General features: G+C 44.2%; 1 protein-coding gene across 1 annotated transcript in view; it reads right to left on the minus strand.

The window, feature by feature from the left end:
• CNBD2 (cyclic nucleotide binding domain containing 2) overlaps positions 1-17607 on the minus strand; it is a 70481-nt gene extending 52874 nt beyond the window's left edge. Inside the window, exons 1-6 of the mRNA XM_008572595.1 lie at positions 17557-17607; positions 14637-14774; positions 11344-11397; positions 4903-5066; positions 663-819; positions 7-158 (exon numbers count right to left, since the gene is read on the minus strand). Of these exons, the coding sequence (XP_008570817.1) occupies positions 7-158; positions 663-819; positions 4903-5066; positions 11344-11397; positions 14637-14774; positions 17557-17607 (716 nt within the window). The remainder of the gene's footprint in view (positions 1-6; positions 159-662; positions 820-4902; positions 5067-11343; positions 11398-14636; positions 14775-17556) is intronic.
• Between the last annotated feature and the right edge of the window lie 5105 nt (positions 17608-22712).

Consider the following 22712-nt stretch of genomic DNA (forward strand, 5'->3'; position numbering starts at 1 on the left):
CGTTACCTAAAAAATTCAAGCCGATACTGAGCATCCTTTAGAATTTCCTGGTCCAGCTTATTAGCAAGGAAGTCTTCCCGGTCGACAACCAAGAACTCCGTTTCTTCCATGCAGACCACTGTGGCCTCCCTTACTGTAGAACTCAGAAGGCCCATTTCCTGTTGGGTGGACAGGGACAAGGGCAAATGTAAGGCCACCTCCAGCTTCCTGCTTGCAGCCTTACACTCATCTTCCCTGCTTCCATTTCCCTCTGAAATCTCTCCTCCCCAGACTGCAGGTCCTCTGCCCGCTCTTTACTCCTGCTCATGCGCCCCCTGTGGGCCCACTACCTTTCCCCTTAATCTGCAGTTTGTGGAAACAGAGGCCACAAGCCTGAACAGGCCAGAGGAGAGGAAGCTGGAGAGGCCTCACTGTGGAGTTATTGCACCTCCAAGGGGTTTTATAGGGAACATACTCCTTAAACATCACAGATGAAGAGGCCTGCGGTGGACACTACTTGGTCCCATTCGATCAGCATTTGATGGTAAGGGTGCTGGGGTGACATGGGGCAGTGACTTACAAAGGATATAAGGGAGGAGTGGGCCTGGCTGAGAGGTTCTAGCAGGAGTCCTGTCACACTCCCAACCCCAACCCAGAAAGCCAAGCCCTTCCCCTGGACTTGCCCCGAAACAGCTGCCCTTGTGCAGCAACATCGGGTGGGGGTCCAGGAAGGCACTGCTGCCATCGTCGTCCTCGGTCACTGCGACTGTGCCCAGGTAGATGAAATAAAAGCTGTTGACCCTCTGCCCCTTCTTGACAATCACACGCCTGCGACCAAACCTGGGAAAAGATCATGGTCAGTTGATCTGGTACCAACATGGAAGCTGGTCCATGCTGGGAATAGCACAGGACTGGCTGTGCTCTTAGCTCTGGGGTATGAAAACACAGACTGAGCCTAGAAGGGACTTCAGAACAGCCCAGCCCCTGCCTATCAAGCTAGACCCCTTCACTAACACCTATCCAGTGCCTGCCTCAGTTAGACTGAAGCATTCTGAGAGCAGAATATTTGCTAGTCTGGTTCACTGCTATATGTGCTTAGGTACACAGTAAATGCTCAGTGAACAGGAGTTAAATAAATAAGTGAACAAATGCTGAAAGCAATGGATGGATTAGTAGAGAAGCTCAATAATTAAGAGCACTGGCTTTAGAGTCAGACCAGGATCCAAATCCCAGTTCTACCAAGTGTGTGACACTTGGGCAACTCATATTCCCTCTCTGAGCCTCAGTTTCTCGTCTGTGAAATGCAGATGAACATGCCCAGAGACAGATGAATGGTCTTATTATGATTCCCAGTAGCTCACTAAACAATTGGGCACCCTCAGGGTAGAGGTACCTAGGTCCAGAGCAAACTAGAATTTAGTTCTTAAATTCAGAGAAAAGTTTCTGTATTTCACATGCAAGTTCAAATCTCACTTTTTTCAATATTCATTCATTTCCTTCATTCCTTCAATAAGTTAAAGAAATACCAACTGTGTCTGTGAGGCAGAGTGATCAACACAGATTTTGCTTTCAAAATTAAGATCACATACAGGAGGTAAATAAGACTAAAAAATTCTTTAAGAGAGGTAAGCACAGGCTAGTTCAGGAGGGGCATTTAACCCAGCTTAGAAAGGTCAGGGAGGGCCGGCCCGTGGCTCACTCGGGAGAGTGCGGTGCTGATAACACCAAGGCCCCGGGTTCGGATCCCATATAGGGATGGCCGGTTAGCTCATCGGGTGAGCGTGGTGCTGACAACACCAAGTCAAGGGTTTAGATCCCCTTACCAGTCATCTTTAAAAAAAAAGAAAAAAAAAAAAAAAAAGGCCGGCCCGTGGCTCACTCGGTAGAGTGCGGTGCTGATAACACCAAGGCCACGGGTTCGGATCCTATATAGGGATGGCCGGTTTGCTCACTGGCTGAGCGTGGTGCTGACAACACCAAGCCAAGGGTTGACATCCCCTTACCGGTCATCTTTTTAAAAAAAAAAGAAAAAGAAAGGTCAGGGAAAGTTCCAGGATGGTGTCCTAAGTGAGTCATCTGGATGGACAAAGAGATGGAAGAGTGTCCTAGGCAGAGGGAACACATGGCCAAAGGCACAGAGGGAGCTTGAGGCATGGCACATGCAAGGAAATATAGCATGCTTTATGAGAGAGGAAAATGGGAGAGGGAGAGGGGGCAGGGAGTGGTGGGAAAGAAATTTGATTGGTTTAATCATTAAAGGCCTCCAAAGCTGGGCTAAGTTAGCATTTTACCAGAAGATGGTAGGGAGCCCAAAAGTCTACCCTTTAGTCTCTGCCCAGTCTGATGAGTGACCATCGTAGAAGTGCCCTGGTGACAGGCAGGGAATGCGTTTTCCAGACTGCAGCCATTTCCCCCACTCTGAGTTCGTGGCACTGCCCTCAGCAGGTCCTTCTCTTCCTCCTCCCCCTCCACACTGCCACCGTCCATTCTTTCCTAACTCACTGGCTCGAACAGCAGCAGGAGAATCAACACTCTGCTCCGGGCAGATGATACTCCCTCTGTTCCATCAATTTGTCCATGTTGCTGAGCCTGCCTGGAACAGCCTTCCCTCTCTTCTCTACCTATTCAGATTCTTTCAGGAACTGAGATCCTACTTCCTCCAGGAAGTCTTCCCTGACCCAGCTCACAGCAGTGTCTCCTCTTCTGAGCTCCTAGAACACCCTCTGGCCTTATAATGCTGTGGCAAACTCCTGAGGGGAGAGATCAGAGGACAGACAGAGGACTGCATTAGGCTGCAGTCAGTAGCCTCATTCTCCCTTCTGGCTGTGGGCTTGATCAGGTACAAACCAGAGGCTGGTATCAGCCTGGGATCTGTATCGATGCAGGAAAGAGGAGATGCCCCAGATGACAATAACTAGATGGGAGACGGCAGGAATATGCAGCCAGGAAATGAGAATTTGAAGATAAGGGAGCACAGGCCAGTGTTCATTCAAATGCAGACTCCCAGAGCTAGAGCCAGAAGGACACTCAGAGACCGTCTAGCTCAATCTACACTTTTGGGATGAGGACAGTAGGGTCCAGAGAGCCCACGGCTCTCTGAAGGTCACAGTGAGCCACAACCAAGTCAGCGCTAGACCCTGAATCTCCCACAGCAGACATCTGTTGTTTTGCTGTCAAGCATCTGATTACCTTATTCCATCAACTGTACCCTGATTTTGCTTTGGGGGAACTACCCTTTCTCAACTCTCAGTCAGGGTATCACTGACCCCAGTGATGATTCAAAGCCAATCTGGTTCAGAAAGAATTAATTCCAAGGCTCTGACTTGACCGACTAGGGAGAGGTATTCTCTTTCCCATCAGACTAAAACTGGAAACATGGAAGTTTGGAGCTGTGACTGTGGCAGCCATCTTGCCACTATGAGGGAAGAGTCTGGCTGAGAAGGAGGCTTATATGAATGAAGTGCCAAGAGACTGAGAGAGAGAAAGATAGACACCAGGTCCTGGTGACACTGAGCCCCTGAATCCAGAGCCTGAAGCTGGTGAACTATACCAGGACTTTTCAGATACATGAGCCACTAGTCCATTCCCTTGGGCTGGGATTTCTGAGACTAGCAAATGGAAGAATCCTGTTTAAGCTGCCAATTCCCAGGCCCAGAAATAATCAACTAGTAGAGGACTTTAACAATCATCACCTCACTTAATCGTCCCCCAAATCTTATTATTTTCCTTAATAAAGTCTATATTATTATCCTTATTTCACTGATTGGGATACTGAGGCTCAGAAAGGTTAAGTGGCTTGCCTGAGGTCACACTGGGGCAGATGTGGCATTAAATTCCAGAGCTTCTAGTCCTGTGATTCTTTTTCTTTCCGTGTCACCACTCTGCCTGCCATGAAATCTTACTTTATAGACAGTGGTTACTCGCTCTTCTTCACTGGGCTAGAACAAAGCAAACGGTTCCCTCTGCCTGGAATGTCCTTGTCTACACCTCCACCTGTCAAATCTACCTGTTCAAACACAACCTCTTCTGTTAAACTCTTGACCAAGCCAGCTGGAAGGTTATCTCCTCCCCCTGTGAGCACCCTGCACTAGTCATAAGGGATCGTGCACCAGCCACAAAGGACCTTAACCTGTAGTTAGTGTTTATGTCGTAGACTGTGACTTCCATGAAGGAAGATATTGGTAAAAGCCTATAGTAACCTTACATCCTGGATTTTCAAGACAAGCCGTACTTCGAATACTCTGCTAGGCTGCCCCTCTGAAGCCATTGAGATGTTCTGGAAATGACAATATTCCCACATGCACCCCTTAGACTTCTCCAATACAAGGTATTTAAGTGGCAACTTTTTGTGCCATGGGTCTTTTGACAGTATGATGAAACCTTCACAAAATAATGTCTTAAATGTATAAAATAAAATCTGGCAGAATTACAGTTAACAAATGTTTTTAAAAACCCAAATTTGTGATATAGCAATATATGTGAGTCTTTATTAAGGCACCGAATAACAAGATTCTAGCAGATCTTAAAACTACCATAATTTTGAAGATGTGATGATCATGATTTTTAGAGAAATCTACAACTTGAATATGATGTGAAAATACGTGTGATTTCTTCCAGTGAAAAAGTCACTGGTATGGCTAATAATACAGTGATTTGTTGCCTACATTTGTGATTGAAGGAAATGATAAATTTCAGTTAGAGGTTAATGAAAAAAATAGAGATAATAAAAGAGAAATAAGAGTCTCAATAAGTGAATGAGATCAACTGTGTTGCAACTACACAGTGAGCAAGCATTAAGGTGAACTGACACAAGAGTTTTCAAGGCTGATATTCTACAGAGGGGTGGGCAGGACCTGTCACATCTTCTCAGTCAGGCTCTTCCTGCCCAGCCCAAGGGCCAAGTGCTATGTCTCCTTCACTGACCGTTCAAAGCGCATGACTTTGGCCAGGAGCAGCTGCAGGGGCTCCGCATAGTTCCGGTAGCTATCCAGAGCCTGCAAGACGTTACAGAGGGCCTGGATCTCATGCTCTGCTCTCCAGGAAGGTTTCTTCTGCATGATCTGAATGGCCCTTGGAGGAAAGTGACCCTAGGAAGAGAGGGCCAGAGTGACACATGAGACCCAGGAGTTTCCCCCACCGGCCAGCTGGCAACTCCCACACTCTTGCTTGTACACTTTCCTGTTCCCCATACAATAGTGGCTAATGTGCCATGAGTGCTTACTGTGTGCCAGGCATGGGGTAAGCATCTTACATGCCCATCTCACCACATCTTTGCCAGCCCAAGAACCATTATTCCCATTGGACAGATGAAGAAACTCAGGCAGCATTATGAGCAGATCTTCTACATGCCAAGGCCCATATCCTTTCCAATTGAATCAATTGTTCATTGATTCTCCCAGGCAATATGGGGCTCCCTTGGCTCCAGGTGCCCTGCACACTGCAGTCAGGGGAGACCTGTATCCTTGTCTCAGGCTAGACCTCAGCGTGCCACAGGAGACTCAGGGGCAAAGAGAACCTTCCAGAGACTGTCAGCTAAAACTTTTCTTCCCTAGTGAACCAGGATTCCTGAACTAGTGCAGGGAGGGGCAAATCTATCCATTCACCCACCACTCCCACCTACTGGGGAAATGGTACTGTGAATTGTTAATACCCCCCAGTGGCTTCCCTCCAACCTTATCTTTTACCTCTCCCCTTCATTCTCTATCCTTGAGCTTCCTGCCTATCCTGGCATGTACCAAGCTTGGTTCTGTCTTGAGGTCTTTGCTTGGACTATTTTTTTCTGCCTGGAATGTTCTTCCCCTGGATTTCACATGGACATGGCTGCCTCCTCATCATTCTAGTCTCAGTTCATATGCTGCCACATCCTAAGCAAGTCCCCACTGGATCATCCAAGCTAAAATAGCAGGCCCCCTTGCCCAGCACATTGTAGGCTCTTGCTATGGCTTGAATGCCCCCTTCAAAATTCATGTTGAAATTTAATTGTCACTGTGATGATATTAAGAGTTGGGACCTTGGGTTGGCCGTTTAGCTCACTTGGTTAGAGCGTGATGCTGATAACACCAAGGTCAAGGGTTGGGATCCCCTTACCAGCCAGCCACCAAAAAAGCACCACCAACCAACCAACCAACAAACAAAAAGAGGTGGGACCTTTATGATCAGGTCTTAAATGAATGGATTAATGTCATTATCTCTGGAGAAGGCTAGTTGGGTTAGTTATCATGGGAGTTCAGTCCCCTTTTTCGCTCTGTCTCATGTGCTCTTTCTCGCCCTCTCTTGCTGTGTAATGCCTTCTACTGCCATGTTATGATGTAGCGAGAAGGTCCTCACAATTTGAAGCCCCTTGATCTTGAACTTCCCAGCTTCCAGAACCGTGAGCCAAATAAACTTCTATTGTTTATAAATTACCCAGTCGGTGGTATTCTGTTATTGCACCAGAAAAGGGACTAAGCCAGCTCTGTATCATTTTCTTAAAAGCATTTAACACTTTTCAAAATGATCTTAATCCTTTATGTTAATGTGTCTGTTGGCTGTCATTTCCCCAGCCTACATACACTAGAACTGCACTGTCCAATATGGTAGCCATTAGCCACATATGGCTAATAAACTTCTATTGTTTATAAATTACCCAGTCGGTGGTATTCTGTTATTGCACCAGAAAAGGGACTAAGCCAGCTCTGTATCATTTTCTTAAAAGCATTTAACACTTTTCAAAATGATCTTAATCCTTTATGTTAATGTGTCTGTTGGCTGTCATTTCCCCAGCCTACATACACTAGAACTGCACTGTCCAATATGGTAGCCATTAGCCACATATGGCTATTTGTATTAGTCCATTTGTGTTGCTATAACAGAAATACCTGAGACTGGGTAATTTATAAAGAACCGAGGTTTATTTGGCTTCCGATTCTGGGACAGCTGCATCTGGCACAGGCCTCAGGATGCTTCTACTCCTGGCAAAAAGGGGCAGGTAGCTGGCAGGAACAAGCAGGTCACATGGCAAGAGAAAGGAAGAGAGAGAAAGAGGAGGTGCCAGGGTCTTTTAAACAACCAGCTCTCACCGGAACTAATAGAGCGAGATCTCACTCAGGCCCTCCTCCCCCAGGGAGAGCATTAATCCATTCATGAGGGATCTGCCCCCATAACTCAAACAGCTTCCAACACTGTCACAGTGGGGATCAAATTTCTGCGTGAGTTTTGGCAGGGACAATACATCCAAACTCTATCACTACTTAAATTAAAATTAAATTAAAAATTAAGTTCCTCAGTTATACTAGCCACAAGTGCTCAATAGCTACGTGTAGCTGTTGGCTACCACATTGGACAATACAGATTACTGAATATTTTTATTATCAGAGAAAGTTCTATTGGACAAAGGTGCTCTAGAATATAAGCCCCAATATAAACATGATAGTGACCTTATCTATCTTGTTTACCACTCTACAATACTGACACACACATAGTAGGCACTCAGCAAAATAAGTATTTATGGAAAGAATGAATGGATGCTGGCAGTCTTACATAACAGTAATTGTCATAGAAGCAAAATGTAAATGAGACATGGTGAAGAATTCTGGACATGAGAACAACATATCCGAAGCCTTGCTTATTCACTCAGAAAAGCAGTGTGGCTCAGTGATTAAAAAGTGCATGGGCTGAAGGTTCATCGAGTGAAACTAATGTACCACTCTGGTGGGGGACATTGATAATGGGGGAGGCCAAACATTTGTGGGGGCAGGGGATATATGGGAAATCTCTGTACCTTCTCAGTTTTGCTGTACAACTAAAACTGCTCTAAAAAATTAAGTATTAAAAAAAGAAGTGCACAAGCTTTGGTGCCAGATGCCTGGGTTTGGGCCTTGACCCTGCTACTCTTCCTAGCTGTATGTTCTGGGACTAGTCACTTCCCCTGAGCCTCAGTTTCCCTTTCTGAAACTAGCAGAACCTGTATGTATAAATAGCAGAATCTTTATGTATAAAAGGCTTACAACAGCACCTGGCATACAGCAAGGGCTATGGAAGAGTTGGCCATTTTAATGATCTGAGTCAAGTCCAATCTTGCTCCTTTTTCTCTCTTGCTGTCAATAACCTGTTGGGATTTCTATCATGGTGTCCAATTACGACAAAACACAGATGCCCTTGGTGTGTATGAGCCAAACATCCTGGAGGAATTCTCTCTCACCAACCCAACCCTTAGAGACTCTCTTCTCTGGATTCCTCTAGAACTGACTCTGCTTGTCATTTATCAGGTAAGTTTTATCACCTTAACTCCTAATTAGCTCCGTAATAGCAGAGTGGGGATGTTATACAACCCAGTATTCTCCGCAACTAGATACAGATCTAGACCTGCCTTAGGAGCTCAAAAAAAATGTCTGGCAGCCGGGGAGAAGGAAATATACTTCAAACGGGGCCCAGGGGACTTGGCTCATGCCTGCCTCTCAAACACCATTTCCCACAGCTCTCCCTTTACTCACTCGAGGTCAGCCATACCCTTATGTGTTCCTCCAGCAGACAGGAAGGATCAAGAGAGAGTGACTGCCCATAATCCTACCACCCAGAATTAGCCATTAACATCTAAGTATACTTGTTTTCTTTTTCTTATGTATAAAAAACTTTTTTTAAGATACATGTAATACATGGTCATATTTTCCATTAGAAATCAGAAGAATACAGATGGTTAAAATCCCCTTGTATGGGGCCGGCCCGGTGGTGCACTGCTACAGTGCGCCACTTGGGAGCGCGGTGGTGCTCCCACCGAGGGTTCGGATCCCACATACAGACCGGCCGCTCACTGGCTGAGCGAGGTGCGGGCGCAACACCGAGGGTTGCGATCCTGTTGCCGGTCCCGGTCCGGTACGGGCGCGACACTGAGGGTTGCGATCCGTTGCCGGTCACGAGAAAAGACAAAAAAAAGGGGAAAAAAAATCCCCTTGTATTATACCACTCCCAATCCAGATCTGCTCCCCACCCTCAGAGTTTACCATTTTTATGTATACACGTACATGTGCCCACAGAATATATATAGGACTGTTTTGTTTTTTATTTCCATAAATGTTAGACATCATTTATGCACCTTGCTTTTTTTCACTTAATGTTTTCTTAAATAATGGTTTTGAACTGTTACTGTTTCCACCCTCTCACAGTTGCTACAATAAACGAGTAGACGATTCTAAGCCTCTCTAATTCTAAGAGTCCTTTTTGAGAAGTTCAATGTTATTAGAGGCCCAATATGGACTATGTTGAGGCTTAGTTTTCTGTCAGAATTCAAGTGCTGTGCTGAGTAGCAGCTTAAATATGTATACATATATACGTGTGTGTGTGTGTGTGTGTGTGTGTGTGTGTGTATGTATTATACACAAGGGTACTTCAAAAAGTTTGTGGGAAAATCAAATTAAAAGATACTACGAATCCTTCCATGAATTTTTTGAAGTACCCTCATATTTTATTATATGCATTTATCAGCTTTATTGAGATATAATTCACATACCATATGACTCATTGTTTAAAGTGTACAATTCAGTGGTTTTCAGTGTATTCACAGTGTTGTGCAACCACTGCCACATTGATTTTAGAAACTTTTTCTCATCCCAAAGAAACCCCATATCCTTTAGGAGTTACTTGAAGGGCAGGTTTTTTTTTTTTTTTGTCTTTTTTTTTGTCTTTTTTCGTGACTGGTAAAGGGATCGCAACCCTCAGTGTCGCGCCCGTACCGCGACCGGCAATGGGATCGCAACCCTTGGTGTCGCGCCCGCACCGCGCTCAACCAGTGAGCAGACCAGTCTCTATATGGGATCCGAACCCTCAGTGGGAGCGCTGCCACACTCCCAAGCACTGCACTCTACCGAGTGCGCCACCAGGCTGGCCCGAAGGGCAGGTTTTTAAATTGGGTTTCTATACTTCTTCTCTGTGTTGGAACCAGAGTCAGACATGACTCATCTGAGGGCCACCTATAGGCCTTGCCTATAACAGTGGATTTTCCCTTTGTGTCCTCTTCTCTCCCTTTACTGCTATGCACAGAATTGCCCTTATCTCTAGAGTTCTGTGGCTCTCAGACAGGACCCTCATTTCTCCTGTCTGAAGGGTACCATCTGGGTAACCTTCAATGCCCAGGGTCAGACACAGGCCAGTCTGGAAAGTTGAGGAAAGACAGAATTTCAATGATTATGTTTTGTCTTACTCCATTTTCTGGTGCTATAACAGAACACCACAGACTGGGTAAATTATAAACAATAGATGCTTATTTGGCTCCTGGCTCTAGAGGCTGGGAAGTCCAAGAGCATGGCTCTGGCATCTGGAGAGGGCCTTCTTGCTGTATGATTATCCCATGGAAGAAGGGCAAAAGGTGGAAGCAAACATGGGAGACAGAGAGAGGAAATCAGGCTGAACTCGTTTTTATAACAAACCCAGTCTTCCACTCCAGGAATAATGGCATTAATCTATTCATGAAGGCAGAGCCCTCAAGACCTAATCACGTTTTTAAGACTCCACATGAATCAAATCTCAGCATGGGTTTCAGAGGGGACAAACATTCAAGCTGTAGCATGCTTCATACATGAGGGGGCATGAAAAATTAGATTGTGCCCAGAACAGGCAGGAACAGAAGCTATACCTTGGCTCTAAGAGAGGGATGGGGAGGAAGGGAAGAGATGGGTAGATCGGGTATCAGTGATAAAGTTCTGTTATCTCCTCTTTCCCTGAGAGAAAAATTAACATGGCTATACCAGGCCAAGGTCAAGTGAGGTCTCCACTGTTGAGAACTTCAGATCTTCCCTATAAATAGGTTTTAATTTTAAATTGGATTTTAAAATTTAATTTAATATCCAGGATTTTGTGGGGAGAAGACAAGAAGATAACAATGATTTTGAAATTCAGAGAAAAAGTTCAAAGCTTCGCACAGATATAAAGGCATTCCTTCATCTGAGTAGAAGGACTATATTGAAGGGCATCTGACACCCAGACGGGATAGGTATGCCCAGCATCTTTTAGAGAGTTCAGGGCAGAACCAGAATTCACTCACAGACCAGGGTTTTCCCACCACCCAGACTCTTTCTCCTCTCTCTGGGGTTCTCACATCCTCTGCTTTGCTTTCTGCTGTTTTCCCACGGATCCAGTCCCAGGAACTCGCCCCTATTGGTTCTGCTCAGCTATACAGTGACAACTGGTTCAGGGGTGCTCCCAGTCTTGGAATGCCAGGGCCTGAAGGGATCACTGAGATCAGTTGTTGTATAGGCAAGTGGCTAGTTCAGGGTGACACACTGGGTTGGCGGCAGAGCCTGGACCAGCTCTCCTGATGTCCAGCCCAGTGCTTCCTCCAGGTTATGGTACAGAAAGAAAATTCCCCCCCAGCAAGGTTAGAGCTATGCATACCTCCTCTGCAACAAAGTCCATGGTATTAAATGTGATTCGGCCTTGCTTCTTTTTCTGAAAGAGAAAGGAGGAAGAATCAGCAAGACTGCCCCCAGAACTTTCCATCTGAAACCCTTCGGTGTACCTGGACCACTGTGGTGGGCAGAAAGCCCTGGGCAACCTTCTACCAGCTGGCCCTTTCATGTCCACCTCTGGTCAAAAGCCCCAACTCAGCACTAAACTTGGGTCCAGCATTGACAACATATTATTGTGAAGTCAGAGAAACATGAAGTGGGGAGAGAGAAAGGAGGATAAAGAGAAAACAGAGAAGAAGATGGAGAGAGAAAAGGAAGAGGGAAAAGAAGTGAACAAACAGGAAAGCATACAGAGAAAAAGAAAGAAAAAATAAAAGGAGGGATAAAAAGGAAGGAACAAATGAAGCCAAACTTTGTTAAGTGCCTATGAGCCAAGCATGGTGTATCTTCCTTATTTCACTCCATTTAATATCAGGACAAAGCAGGTTTTATTAAGGCACATTTGGGACTTGAGGTAAGTAAAAGAACTTGCCCAAGGATATCACGGGAAGTAAATGGTCTAGCTGGGATCCAAACCCAAGGCTTTGGGCAAACCCAAGTCCATGTTTAGAGTGTGGCTGTAGCAGTAGGACCCCCGCCCCATATTTGATCATATTTGAACCTTTTCCTCTATGGCTGGAGCAGGCCTCAGCCTTGGAAGAAGTTTGCAAGGCAGACTTGCTGGCTGAATCCCCAGAAGTAGAGAGTACGCTAGTCTAGCAGAATATAAGATAAGCATAAAGGTTATCTTAGCATGAATTTCTCTGAGTTCCTTCTTTTCTCAGGGTTAGTTGATATTTCGAACCTTGGTTACAGGGCAGGATGGCATTATTTACATAAGTATAGAACCGTTTTCCAGACCCTGAGAAACCAAGGAAGCTATCTATAAAGCTACGCTGCCCCCACCCTGAAGCAAATCAAAATCCTGCAGGACCCTAAGATAACATAGAGTATGTGAATAGAAACCAGATGGAACTTTGGCAAGATTTTGCACCTGGCCCCCTTCATGTTGCCCCTGCAGCTCATGTGCCCCCTCCTGCTTTTTACTTCCCACTTCTTAACCCATAAAAACCCTTGGTTAATTGAGAATATTAGACGGTTTAGACTGCCATCTCCTCAGATTGCCAGTTTTTCTTTTTTTTTTTTTTTTTTTTTTTTTTGTCCGTGTCCGGCAACGGATCGCAACCCTCAGTGTTGCCCCCGTACCGGACCGGGGACCGGCAACGGGATTGCAAGCCTCGGCGTTGCTCCTGCGCCTCGCTCAGCCAGTGAGCGGGAGCCGGTCTGTACATGGGATCCGAACCCTCGGACGGGAGCGCTGCCGCGCTTCCCAAGCGGCGCACTATCCAGTGCGCCACCGGGCCGGCCCCAGATTGCCAGTTTTTCTGAATAAAGTTGCCTTCCCTTTTCAGCAACATTTGACTTTCAGGTCATTTGTTTCTGTTTGGCAGCGCACAGTCAGACTTGGGTTCGATAACACAGCCAGGAGGAAAAGTTGTAAGAGACTTTAGGGAAGAATTAATCCAACCCTATTTTCTGACAGGTGAAGAGAGGTTGTGGAAAGAGCAGAGAATATGTAGGAAGAGGGAGGAGGGAAGGAAAGGGACAAACAAGACTCTGACCATCCTGAGCCAAAGAAGGCCCCCCGTTCTCCTCCCTAGGTGTACCTCACATTATTTCCTGGAGCCCACTTAGATCCTGTCTTCTTCCCCACACTTGCTGGCCCATTTATGGTTGGTATGTCCACGTGGTGCTTCTCAGGGAGGCTGTGGAAAGGAAAGAGGTGGTGCTCGGAAATATCTGTGTTCACATGCTCTACTGAAAACCAGTCTATGGCTCTCTCCACCTGACCTTACACAGCCATCCTCCAGCTCTCCACCTGACAACCGTATGACCCCGAGGGCTGCCCTTGTGAGGCTTCTGCTCTGCTCAAGGCCACTCTGGCTGGGCAATGTGGTTAGGTTCAGACTCACATTCCCCTGACAAACAAGCTTGACTCTGGGTCTTCAGCTTCTACCTACCCAATGCATCAGCCCAAGTCTTTTGGTAACCAAAGCCCCCTGATCTCCAGGGCCCACTGTTTCACCATTGCATGCCACCCTGAGAGTCAGCATGTCCTTCCTAAGAGTTGACCTGAGTTTCTCTCTCAGGGTACAACTCTTCTACTCCATCCCTTCCTCATTTCATGCCCCAACCACAGGGCTGCACACTTGTTTGCTTTTGCCAGCACAGTGTCTTAAAATATATGAATTTGAATGTCTTTGGATGGGGCATGTCCTTCCTCTCCAGCTGGCTTACAGGCCCCTACTCCCTTCTGTATCTTAGACCCTGTCATACACACTAGTTATGTGGACTTCTGGACCCTTAGAAACCAATCGAAGCCTGCCTTCTTTTCCCCATCACCACCCTCTATACCGCTCTCTTCAGCCACTGTTCTTCAGAAACCACCTTGGGAAATGTCTTGGAGTGAATTGCTAGATGCGGGGGCGCGGAGGGCTGGATCTAGTCACTCTTGGCACAACAGAAAAACGGGCAGGGTTTGTCCAGGAGTTAGCTAGGGAAACTTTGAAGCCTGCGGTAATTCAATGAATAGTAATGAAGATACCTTTGGGGAACCAGAACAAGTTAACAGAATGGTAATCAACTTTTCTGAGCCAAAAAAGGGCTCATGATCTACAACTGGGATAAAATATTTTAAATTTGGACCATCTAGAAAATCTAGAAAGCATGATCACTATAGTGAACAGGGCCTGAAAATGCTCCCTTCATATAAATAGGGGGATAGGAAAGAAAGTAGAGACTACATATTACGTGGGAGTTTAGAAAACCCCGACTCTACTGTGACTCCTGGCGTCCTCTGGCTCTTCTGATCATCGTTGGAATGGAGACTGCTCCTTCTCCACTCCCAGTGTTTCTTCCCACGTGGACGGAGGTGTATCAGTAGAACACTACAGGCCCTGCTATTGCCCCGGAGGCCTACCTTGCTCCAGCACTGCCTGTGACTAGGCATGTCAGGCTGTCTAATTCTGGGGTTCAGTATTAGGTAACCCTCTTTCTTGATGATATTGAGTCACCCTCTCCAATATAAGTCTGGTCATTAATAAAAGTGACAGTTGGGTCTCCCATCTGCTTTACCCTTTGTCTTCTCTCTCAGTTGGTTCTGAGCTTGAGCTGGGAAGTAGGATGCTATTTATTGAACTCCCTTAAGCCCTTTTAATCCTGCTGAGCCCGGCTGCTTACATCCCAGAAGGAGAAGATAGGGCGCTTTCTGTGAGCAGCCTCAATGATTTCATATTCCCGGAATCCTCTGAGGCCTTGGCGGAACATTTTACATACTCGGATCATCACCATGATATCCATAGCAAGCTGGTACAGCCCCTGTGTGAAAAAGCAAATGATCAATGGAAACCATCTGTTCTCAACCGTTATCAGCAGGCTGGATGGTGCCAAACAAGGTGAAATTTAACAGTAATGCAGTGGTGTGCTGGAGTGATGGTTACATTTTCCCAACATTTGCAAGCCTGTTGAAACTATGTTGGTAGCTTGAAACTGGCCATGGTGGGAGTATTTATGCCACAGAAATTGGCAACTACTACAAATCAGGGCATCTCTCCCTCCACAGCAGCCAGTTGTTAAACATTCACCAAGACACCACTAGCTAAATGTCAAGTCCAGAAAATAAAGGGCACAAGTAACTGAAAGCAGCGTGGGGATGATGCAAAGAGCCTGAATTTCAGAATGAGATGGATCTGAAGAATGGTCAGAAAGATGCAACACTGCTGGTTTTGAAGCTACAGGAAGGAGGCCACAAGCCAAGGAATGTGGGTAGCCACTGGAAGCAGAAAAGGAAAGGGAATGGCTCTTCCCTAGAGACTTGAGAAAGGTTGATGACAACTTGATTTTAGCTGAAGGAGACCTGAGTCAGATTTCTAGCCCAAAGTACTGTAAGATAATAAACTTGCATTGTTTTAAGCCACTAAATTGTGGTAATTTGTTAGCAGTAATTAAACAACTAATATAACACCTAATCCAAGATGGGCCACTCTATCCTTTCGCTGGGAATTTGGAATCGGGACTGGAAACAAATCAGCCTCTCCATCCTAATACAGATATGGGAGTAAGGGCAGCCACTCTACTAGCCAAGTAAATATAGGCGATAGGGGAAAATCCAGAAAGTAGAATAATCCACAAGTCAACTGACCAGTTTCTTCCACAAGTCAATTTCATGAGGGAAAAAACAAGGTGTGGGGGCTGTTAGAGACACGCAAACAAATGCAAAATATGAACCTTGACTGGATTCTGGCTCATGACAACCAGCCATAAAAAATTTTAGGGACAAATGAGGAAATTGAATATGACTGGATATTAGATGATATTAGGGAATTAGTGCTATTTTTTTTTAGTATTACAGTGGTATTGTGGTTTTGTGGGATAATGTCGTTATCTCCAAGAAAGAAGTATCATAAAGTACGCAATTTACTTCCAAATGACTCAGCAAACATACACACACACAAATACATAAAACCAATACAGCAAAATATTGACTGTTAGATCTAATGGATGATTATATTCAACTTTTATGTTTGCTGAACTGACGTTACCAGAGGTGAAAAAAAAAGGGGGAGAAGGAAAGGGGGTTGGTGAGAAATTGGTAAATGGTCACAAAAAATTATTACATTGTGTAATGTTGAATATACTAATTATCCTAAAAAAAAAACTTTTATGTTTAATAATTTTCATAATAAAAATAAGTAAAAACTAAATAAAGACTTCTGCTTACTAACTTCTCTTCATAAGTATAATCATAAACAAAGTGAAAAGACAAACTGCAGACTGAAAAAATATATTTGTCATGCATATAATCGACAAAGAATTACTATCCAGGATTTTTTTTTTAAATCCTACAAATCCAAAGAAAAATAGAAACAACCCAACAGCAAAATGAGCAAAGATATGAACAGGTAATTCAAAGGGAAAATTAAAATCACCTATAAACTATGAAAAGATTCTTAACATCACTAGAAATAATGGAAATTAAAATTCAAGTAAGATGCAGTCTTAACACTTATGATTGGAGAACTGAGAAACAAGATACAACCAAGTTGTAGAGCAATTTGGCAACATTTTATAAAGTTGAGGATGTGTGTACTTTACAATCAAGGAATTGTACATACTTCAAGTATACTCTTTAGAAAAACTCACATATGTGCACAAGGAGATAGCATGAGGTGTCCATCAGTAGATGAAGGAATCAATGCACTAGATACAGTCACAGGATTGGATCTGGGTGTGTCAATGTGTATAAAGCTAAAAAAATTTTGAGTGGAAAAAAGTGAACTATGATGCTATTTATGGTGTAATTTTTAAAAAGTGTGCCACATACTACATGTTGTTTATGGATATACACATATGCAATAATACATAAAAATATAAATAGTAAGGGTAACACCAGCCTCAGGAAAGTAGTTACTAGTGAAGAGAAATAAAAGGGCATGGGATGGTAAAGAGCTTTACCTGAATACTATATTTCTTTAAAAATTAGATATATAAAGGAAATATAGGGAAAGGTACTTTATTAATAAAATTAATACTTATTGAATATGACTCACTATTGTCAGGCACTATTCTAAGCACTGTTCTAATAAGTATTAATTCATTTAATCCTCAACAGTAAAGTCATGCAGTAGATACTAATATTATCACCAGCCTTTACAGAAGAGAAAACAAGGGCACAGCAAACCAAGTGATTTGCCTGGGGTCACATGACTAATAGGTAACGGGGATTTAAACCCAGGCAGTCTGGCTCCAGAGCCCATAAGCTTAACCTACTATTCTACCTTGCCACCCTGCCTTTTTCTCTCTGGATCTCGTAATAGCAGAAAGGGTGGGTACAGAACAGGACTCAGGGGCTCAGAGTGTGGTCTGTGGCTTGCCCAGTGTCGAGGGAGAGGATAGTAGGCTACAGGGCAGGGGTCAGAATTCAGCCCTTCTGAAGCCTAGTCTAGAGTTCCTTCCTTTGTGCCACAATGACTCCAAAAGGTAGAGGGTGTCCACCATTCATCCAAGGCCCCCTCCTACGCCTGCCTCTTTCTTCCTCTAAACACCTGTCTGTTCAATCTTTCGCTCTTCTCCCACCCCCAGGGCTCTTGAATCTCCTTACTGTTTCCTTCTTCAGACGCTGCCAGACATGAGATACTGTAAATCTCTTCATTGCTCCTGAGTTGACAAATGTCACAACTTGCTCCTTTGCCTGTCAAGAAGAGGACTACAAAACTTTCCCCAAGAATCCAGTTATACTAGAAAACAGATAGTGTCCCTCCGTGGCAAGGCAAGAGCTCCTCTCTACTCCTCATACCCTACCAACAGCTGCCGTACATCTTCTTCTGAGAAAATCTCATTCTCAGAATCTACTTATGTCACAGTGAAAGATCCTGGAAGGAAGAGGGGGCAATGGAAAAGAACTGGAATCTGAGAGTCTCACATTTATTGAGCACCACGCATTATCTCAGTTAATCCTTGCAACCACCACAAGGTGAGGACCGTCTACCCAACTCCATACACAAGGAGTCTGGAGTTTAAAGTGGCTAAATGACTGCCGGAGTCATGGGGCCATGTTAAAGAAACAAGAGGCTTCTGGGTTGGGGGTAAGGACATACAAAATCTTAGCCTGGGGACCCTGGAGTGTGGGTGTATGGCACTGTCCCATAAGTCTTGTTAAATCAGGATAATCAGGAAAATTCAGCAAATCAGAACTCAACCAAATGAAGTGTCAAATGTTGAAAGGAATTGGAACTCAAATGACTCTAGGATCCTTCTAAAAGCAGAGAAGAATATAGGGTCTAGAGTACTTTTTTCTACTAGATTAAAGATGGCAATTGATCTCAATTTGCTCTTGCACCAGAATTCTCAGTGGAAAATTAATTTCAAGTATCACCAAATATGCCATCCCTCTTCAGTTACGTGTATCTGCCAGCGCTCCCCCAACTGATAAATAGAAGGACACTGAATAAAGACAGCTGGACAGCTGGGAAGGCTCTGAATTACTAAATTCAAAGGCCACCATTCCTGAAGTGAGACAGTAATCACACACAGAGGTGAGAAAAGACAGAACTGTTTTGGTCTTTTTTTTCCCTCCTTACCCTGAGAAAAGATGTAAAGAACTCAGGGAGAAACAGGGGAAGAGAAAGATTTAGAGAAAGAGAGAGAGAGAACAGTATGGAGTTTTTGCCTTCCCCACCACAGACCTAGTTTTTAGGAAGGAAATACAAAAGGAACCCCTACAAAAGTTTAGGGGGCTCCTGAGAGAAACTGCTGGGCCTAGAGAAGGCAAGAGAGATGGTGGAAAGTGGAGAAACATGGCTGTGGGCAGGAGGGGTGTCCTATCAGTCCTCTGAGTTACCTGAAGATCCAAGAGCAACAAGAGAATATGCAGACTAACAAGAGCATCAGAGGATGCCAGTAGGTAGGACCAAGAACTTAATGTGACCCCAAAAGTGGACACTGCCAACCTCACCTCTTGCCAACTGTGGTTGTATAATTTCTCTGTTAATTGGATCAACATTGTGGAAGAATAAGCAGGAAGTTTGGAGAGCTTTTTCTTTTCTTTTTTTTTTTATCAAAACATAATTAATTATACATATCTGTGGGGCACAGCATTCAATATCAATACCTGTGTGCAATATGTGATTCTCAAATCAGGATAATTAGTATATTCAACATTACACAATGTAATAATTTTTTGTGGCCCTTTACCAATTTTTTGCTAACTTCCCTCCCGCTCCCCCTTTCCCACCTCTATTGGCCTCTTCTCTCCTTTTGAAAGTTCAACAAATTACTGTGATTGTCACATCTTTCTTATTTATTTATTTATTTTAGCTCCCACTTATGAGTCCTCACTCATGGGTATTTCTTTTTCTGTGCCTGGTTTATTTTACTTAACGTAGTTTCCTCTAAGTTCATCCACTTGCTGTGAACAGCAGTATTTCATTTTTTTTTTTTTATGGCAGAGTAGTATGCCATTGTGTATATATACCACATTTTCCTTATCCAGTCATCCATCAATGGACATTTAGGTTGGTTCTAACTCTTGGCTATTGTAAACAAAGCTGCAATAAACATGGGAGTGCTGGTATCCCTTCTACATGATTTCCATTCCTTGGGGTATATAATCAGCAGTGGGATTGCTGGATCATATGGTAGTTCTATCTGTAGTTGTCTGAGGAAACTTCATACTGCTTTCCATAATGGCTGTACTAATTTACAGTCAGGAAGTTTGAAAAGCTTTGAACTGGCCCAAGATAAGTCAATAAGCCTGAAATTACTTCCACTCAAAATCACTGGATTGGATCTTAATTTACCTGAAAGACATCTAAACTAAGTTGTTTGCAAGGAGGCAGGCTGGGAACTCAAGAGTTTGCCATTAAAGTCAGTTTTGGAAATTAAGAAAATTCCACTTGTGTTCCAGTTCCTGATTTTATCATTGAAACAATTATAGGTTAGAATGCCAGAAAGAGCACTGGTCCTATTTCTATGTGATCTTGGCAAGTCACTTAACCACACTCCAGGCCTCATTTTTATCCTGTATAAAACAGAATTAGATTCGGCACTGCCACATTGGGGATCAAATTTCCACGTGAGTTTTGGAGGGGACAACACATCCAAACTCCATCAGCTATTAAATATTCAGTGTAGATTTCCCCTAGTTAATATGAACAATTTTACTGTTTTCATCTTACTGAAGAAAAAGTTTTGATTAAAAAACAATAATAGGGCCAGCCCGGTGGCGCACTGGATAGTGCGCCGCTTGGGAAGTGCGGCGGCGCTCCCGCCCGAGGGTTCGGATCCCACATACAGACCGGTTCCCGCTCACTGGCTGAGTGGGGCGCAGGAGCAACACCGAGGGTTGCAATCCCGTTGCCGGTCCCCGGTCCGGTACGGGGGCAACACTGAGGGTTGCGATCCGTTGCCGGACACGGAAAAAGACAAAAGACAAAAAAAAAAACAGAATTAGATTCAATTCCACAAATAATTTACTTTCAAGATGAGAAGATCTTATTGTTTTGCTGATTATAAAAGTAATGCCACAAACATTTACAGAACCTCAACTATGTAAAAAACATAAGAAAGTGAATAAGATATGGTCCCTACTCACGAGGAGTTAACAAGATGGTGGGGAAGCAAAATGCTCAGAGAAAGTCTCACTAAAAAAAGTGATGAAAGATATATGAAGAAAGGGAAGGGTCTGTTCAGGTAGCATGAGATGTGGCTAAAATGTGAGATGCTCAGGAGGCATGGTTAGGAGGAGGTGAAGTTGGGCTGACAGAGGCCACAAACTAGCCACCCTTGGGCTATGGTGGGCCAGCCGAGCTGTGGGCTGCTTTATTTGACCCACTTAGTGTTTTGGTTAAAATATTGTTAAAAATAAATTTGTTTGTCATTAGTTGAGGAATGGGCTGTCTGATTTACTAAAGTCTTCACCTCACACAATTAAGTCACCTGCCAGGTATGTTACCTGTGTGCAACTCCCAGTACAGGATCTATATGGCTTCTTTCAGGTTCAAAATTCTTTGATCATAATCCATGGTTGCAAAATGGTGGTCCATAGGCTATATCTAGCTGGCTGACATGTTTCGACAGACTTTTTTAAGAATTTAAATTAGTTGTCAACACTTAAATACTAGGATTTTATGGATTACTTTCTAGAAAAAACATAATTTATCAAAGTGGCCCTATAGAAACCATCTAAATAGACTAATTTTCATAGAAGAAATAGAGAAATTGTAAAAGAGCTCTCTCATCACCAAAAAAAAAAAAAGCATCAGGTCCTGAAGTTTTCTTAGACAACTCCAGATAACCCTAATGTTTCTTAAACTATTCCAGAGCACAAGAAGAAGGAAAACTATGAAATTCTTGACAAAAAGTAAGGAGAACATTGATATTTAAACCTGATAAAATTTGCATAAAAAGAGAAAGCTACATATTCATCTAATTTATAAATATTGTTTTTAAAATCTTAAAATATAAGCAAATAGAATAGCACATTTAGAAATAACATATTTCAGGGGCCGGCCCAGTGGCGCACTGCTACAGTGCGCCGCTTGGGAGTGCGGCGGCGCTCATGCCGAGGGTTCGGATCCCACATACAGACCGGTTCCCACTCACTGGCTGAGCGAGGTGCAGGCGCGACACCGAGGGTTGCGATCCCGTTGCCGGTCCCAGTCCAGTACAGGCGCGACACTGAGGGTTGCGATCTGTTGCCGGACACGAAAAAAGACAAAAAGGAAAAAAAAAAAAAAGAAATAACATATTTCAGAAATGCAGAGATGGTTAATAGAGAATCCACAAATATAATATGTATGTCAGTAAAGCTAAGGAAAAATATCATCTGATCTTCCATAATTAAAAAATATTTTTTGACAGAGGCACATGAACGTGTCACCCTTGTGGGCAAATGGGGCTCCAACGTGCTAAGCATGTCTCAGAGCTGCCCATTTGAGGGCTGCTCCTGGAAACATGAAATCTGTAGCACTTTTCTAAAAAAAAATTTTTGTTGAATCATAATTGATTATACATATTTTGGGGGTTCAACGTTGACATATGTTGATCATATCAATATTACTAGCATATATATTGTTACAAATCCCCACCACTGATAACCCTAGATTTCTTCTCTCCTTCTGAAAGAGTAATGGTTACTCTGTTGATTTGTTGCTTAGATGATCTGTCCAATGCTGAGAGGTGTGCTCAGGTCCCCCAATATTATCATAGAGCAGATGCTTCTTCTCTCACTCTAGAATGAGTTTTGTGGATAGAGACATCCTCTTCTTTTCTTTGGTCTCTGCTGGTCTCCTTGTGTCAATGCACTCCAGTGGCTGGCAGTCCATCTGCACAGTGGTTGTGGCATCTGGCCACTTTTGCAACAGCCGTGGTTATTGTAGTGGCTGTGGTAGGCCACCCACATGGAGGTGATGTTTTTGGCATGCTCCTTACCTAGTACGTGGTGGTGCTGGCGGTGTGCCTGGTTGTGGGGGGTGGTCCAGTCCCCAGATGCATGCCTCAGGTCCCTGGCTGGGCCCCCTGGCACTGGCAGTGTACTTGGTTGTGGGAGGGGCGTCTAGTCCCTGGCTCCATGCCTCTGGACCCCTGGAGGGCCCCATGGTTCTGGCAGTGTGCCTGGTTGTGGGCAAAGGGCCCAGTCACTGGCTCCATGCTTCCAGACCCCAGGCTGGCCCCATGATGCTGGCAGTGTGCCTGGTTGTCCCCCCTTTCTGGCTTGGTAGCCCACGGGACTTCCCTTCTAGGTGTTACAGGTGTTCT

This window comes from Galeopterus variegatus, unplaced genomic scaffold (assembly GCF_000696425.1).
Source record: "Galeopterus variegatus unplaced genomic scaffold, G_variegatus-3.0.2 Scaffold3, whole genome shotgun sequence".
Classification (NCBI taxonomy): Eukaryota; Metazoa; Chordata; class Mammalia; order Dermoptera; family Cynocephalidae; genus Galeopterus; species Galeopterus variegatus.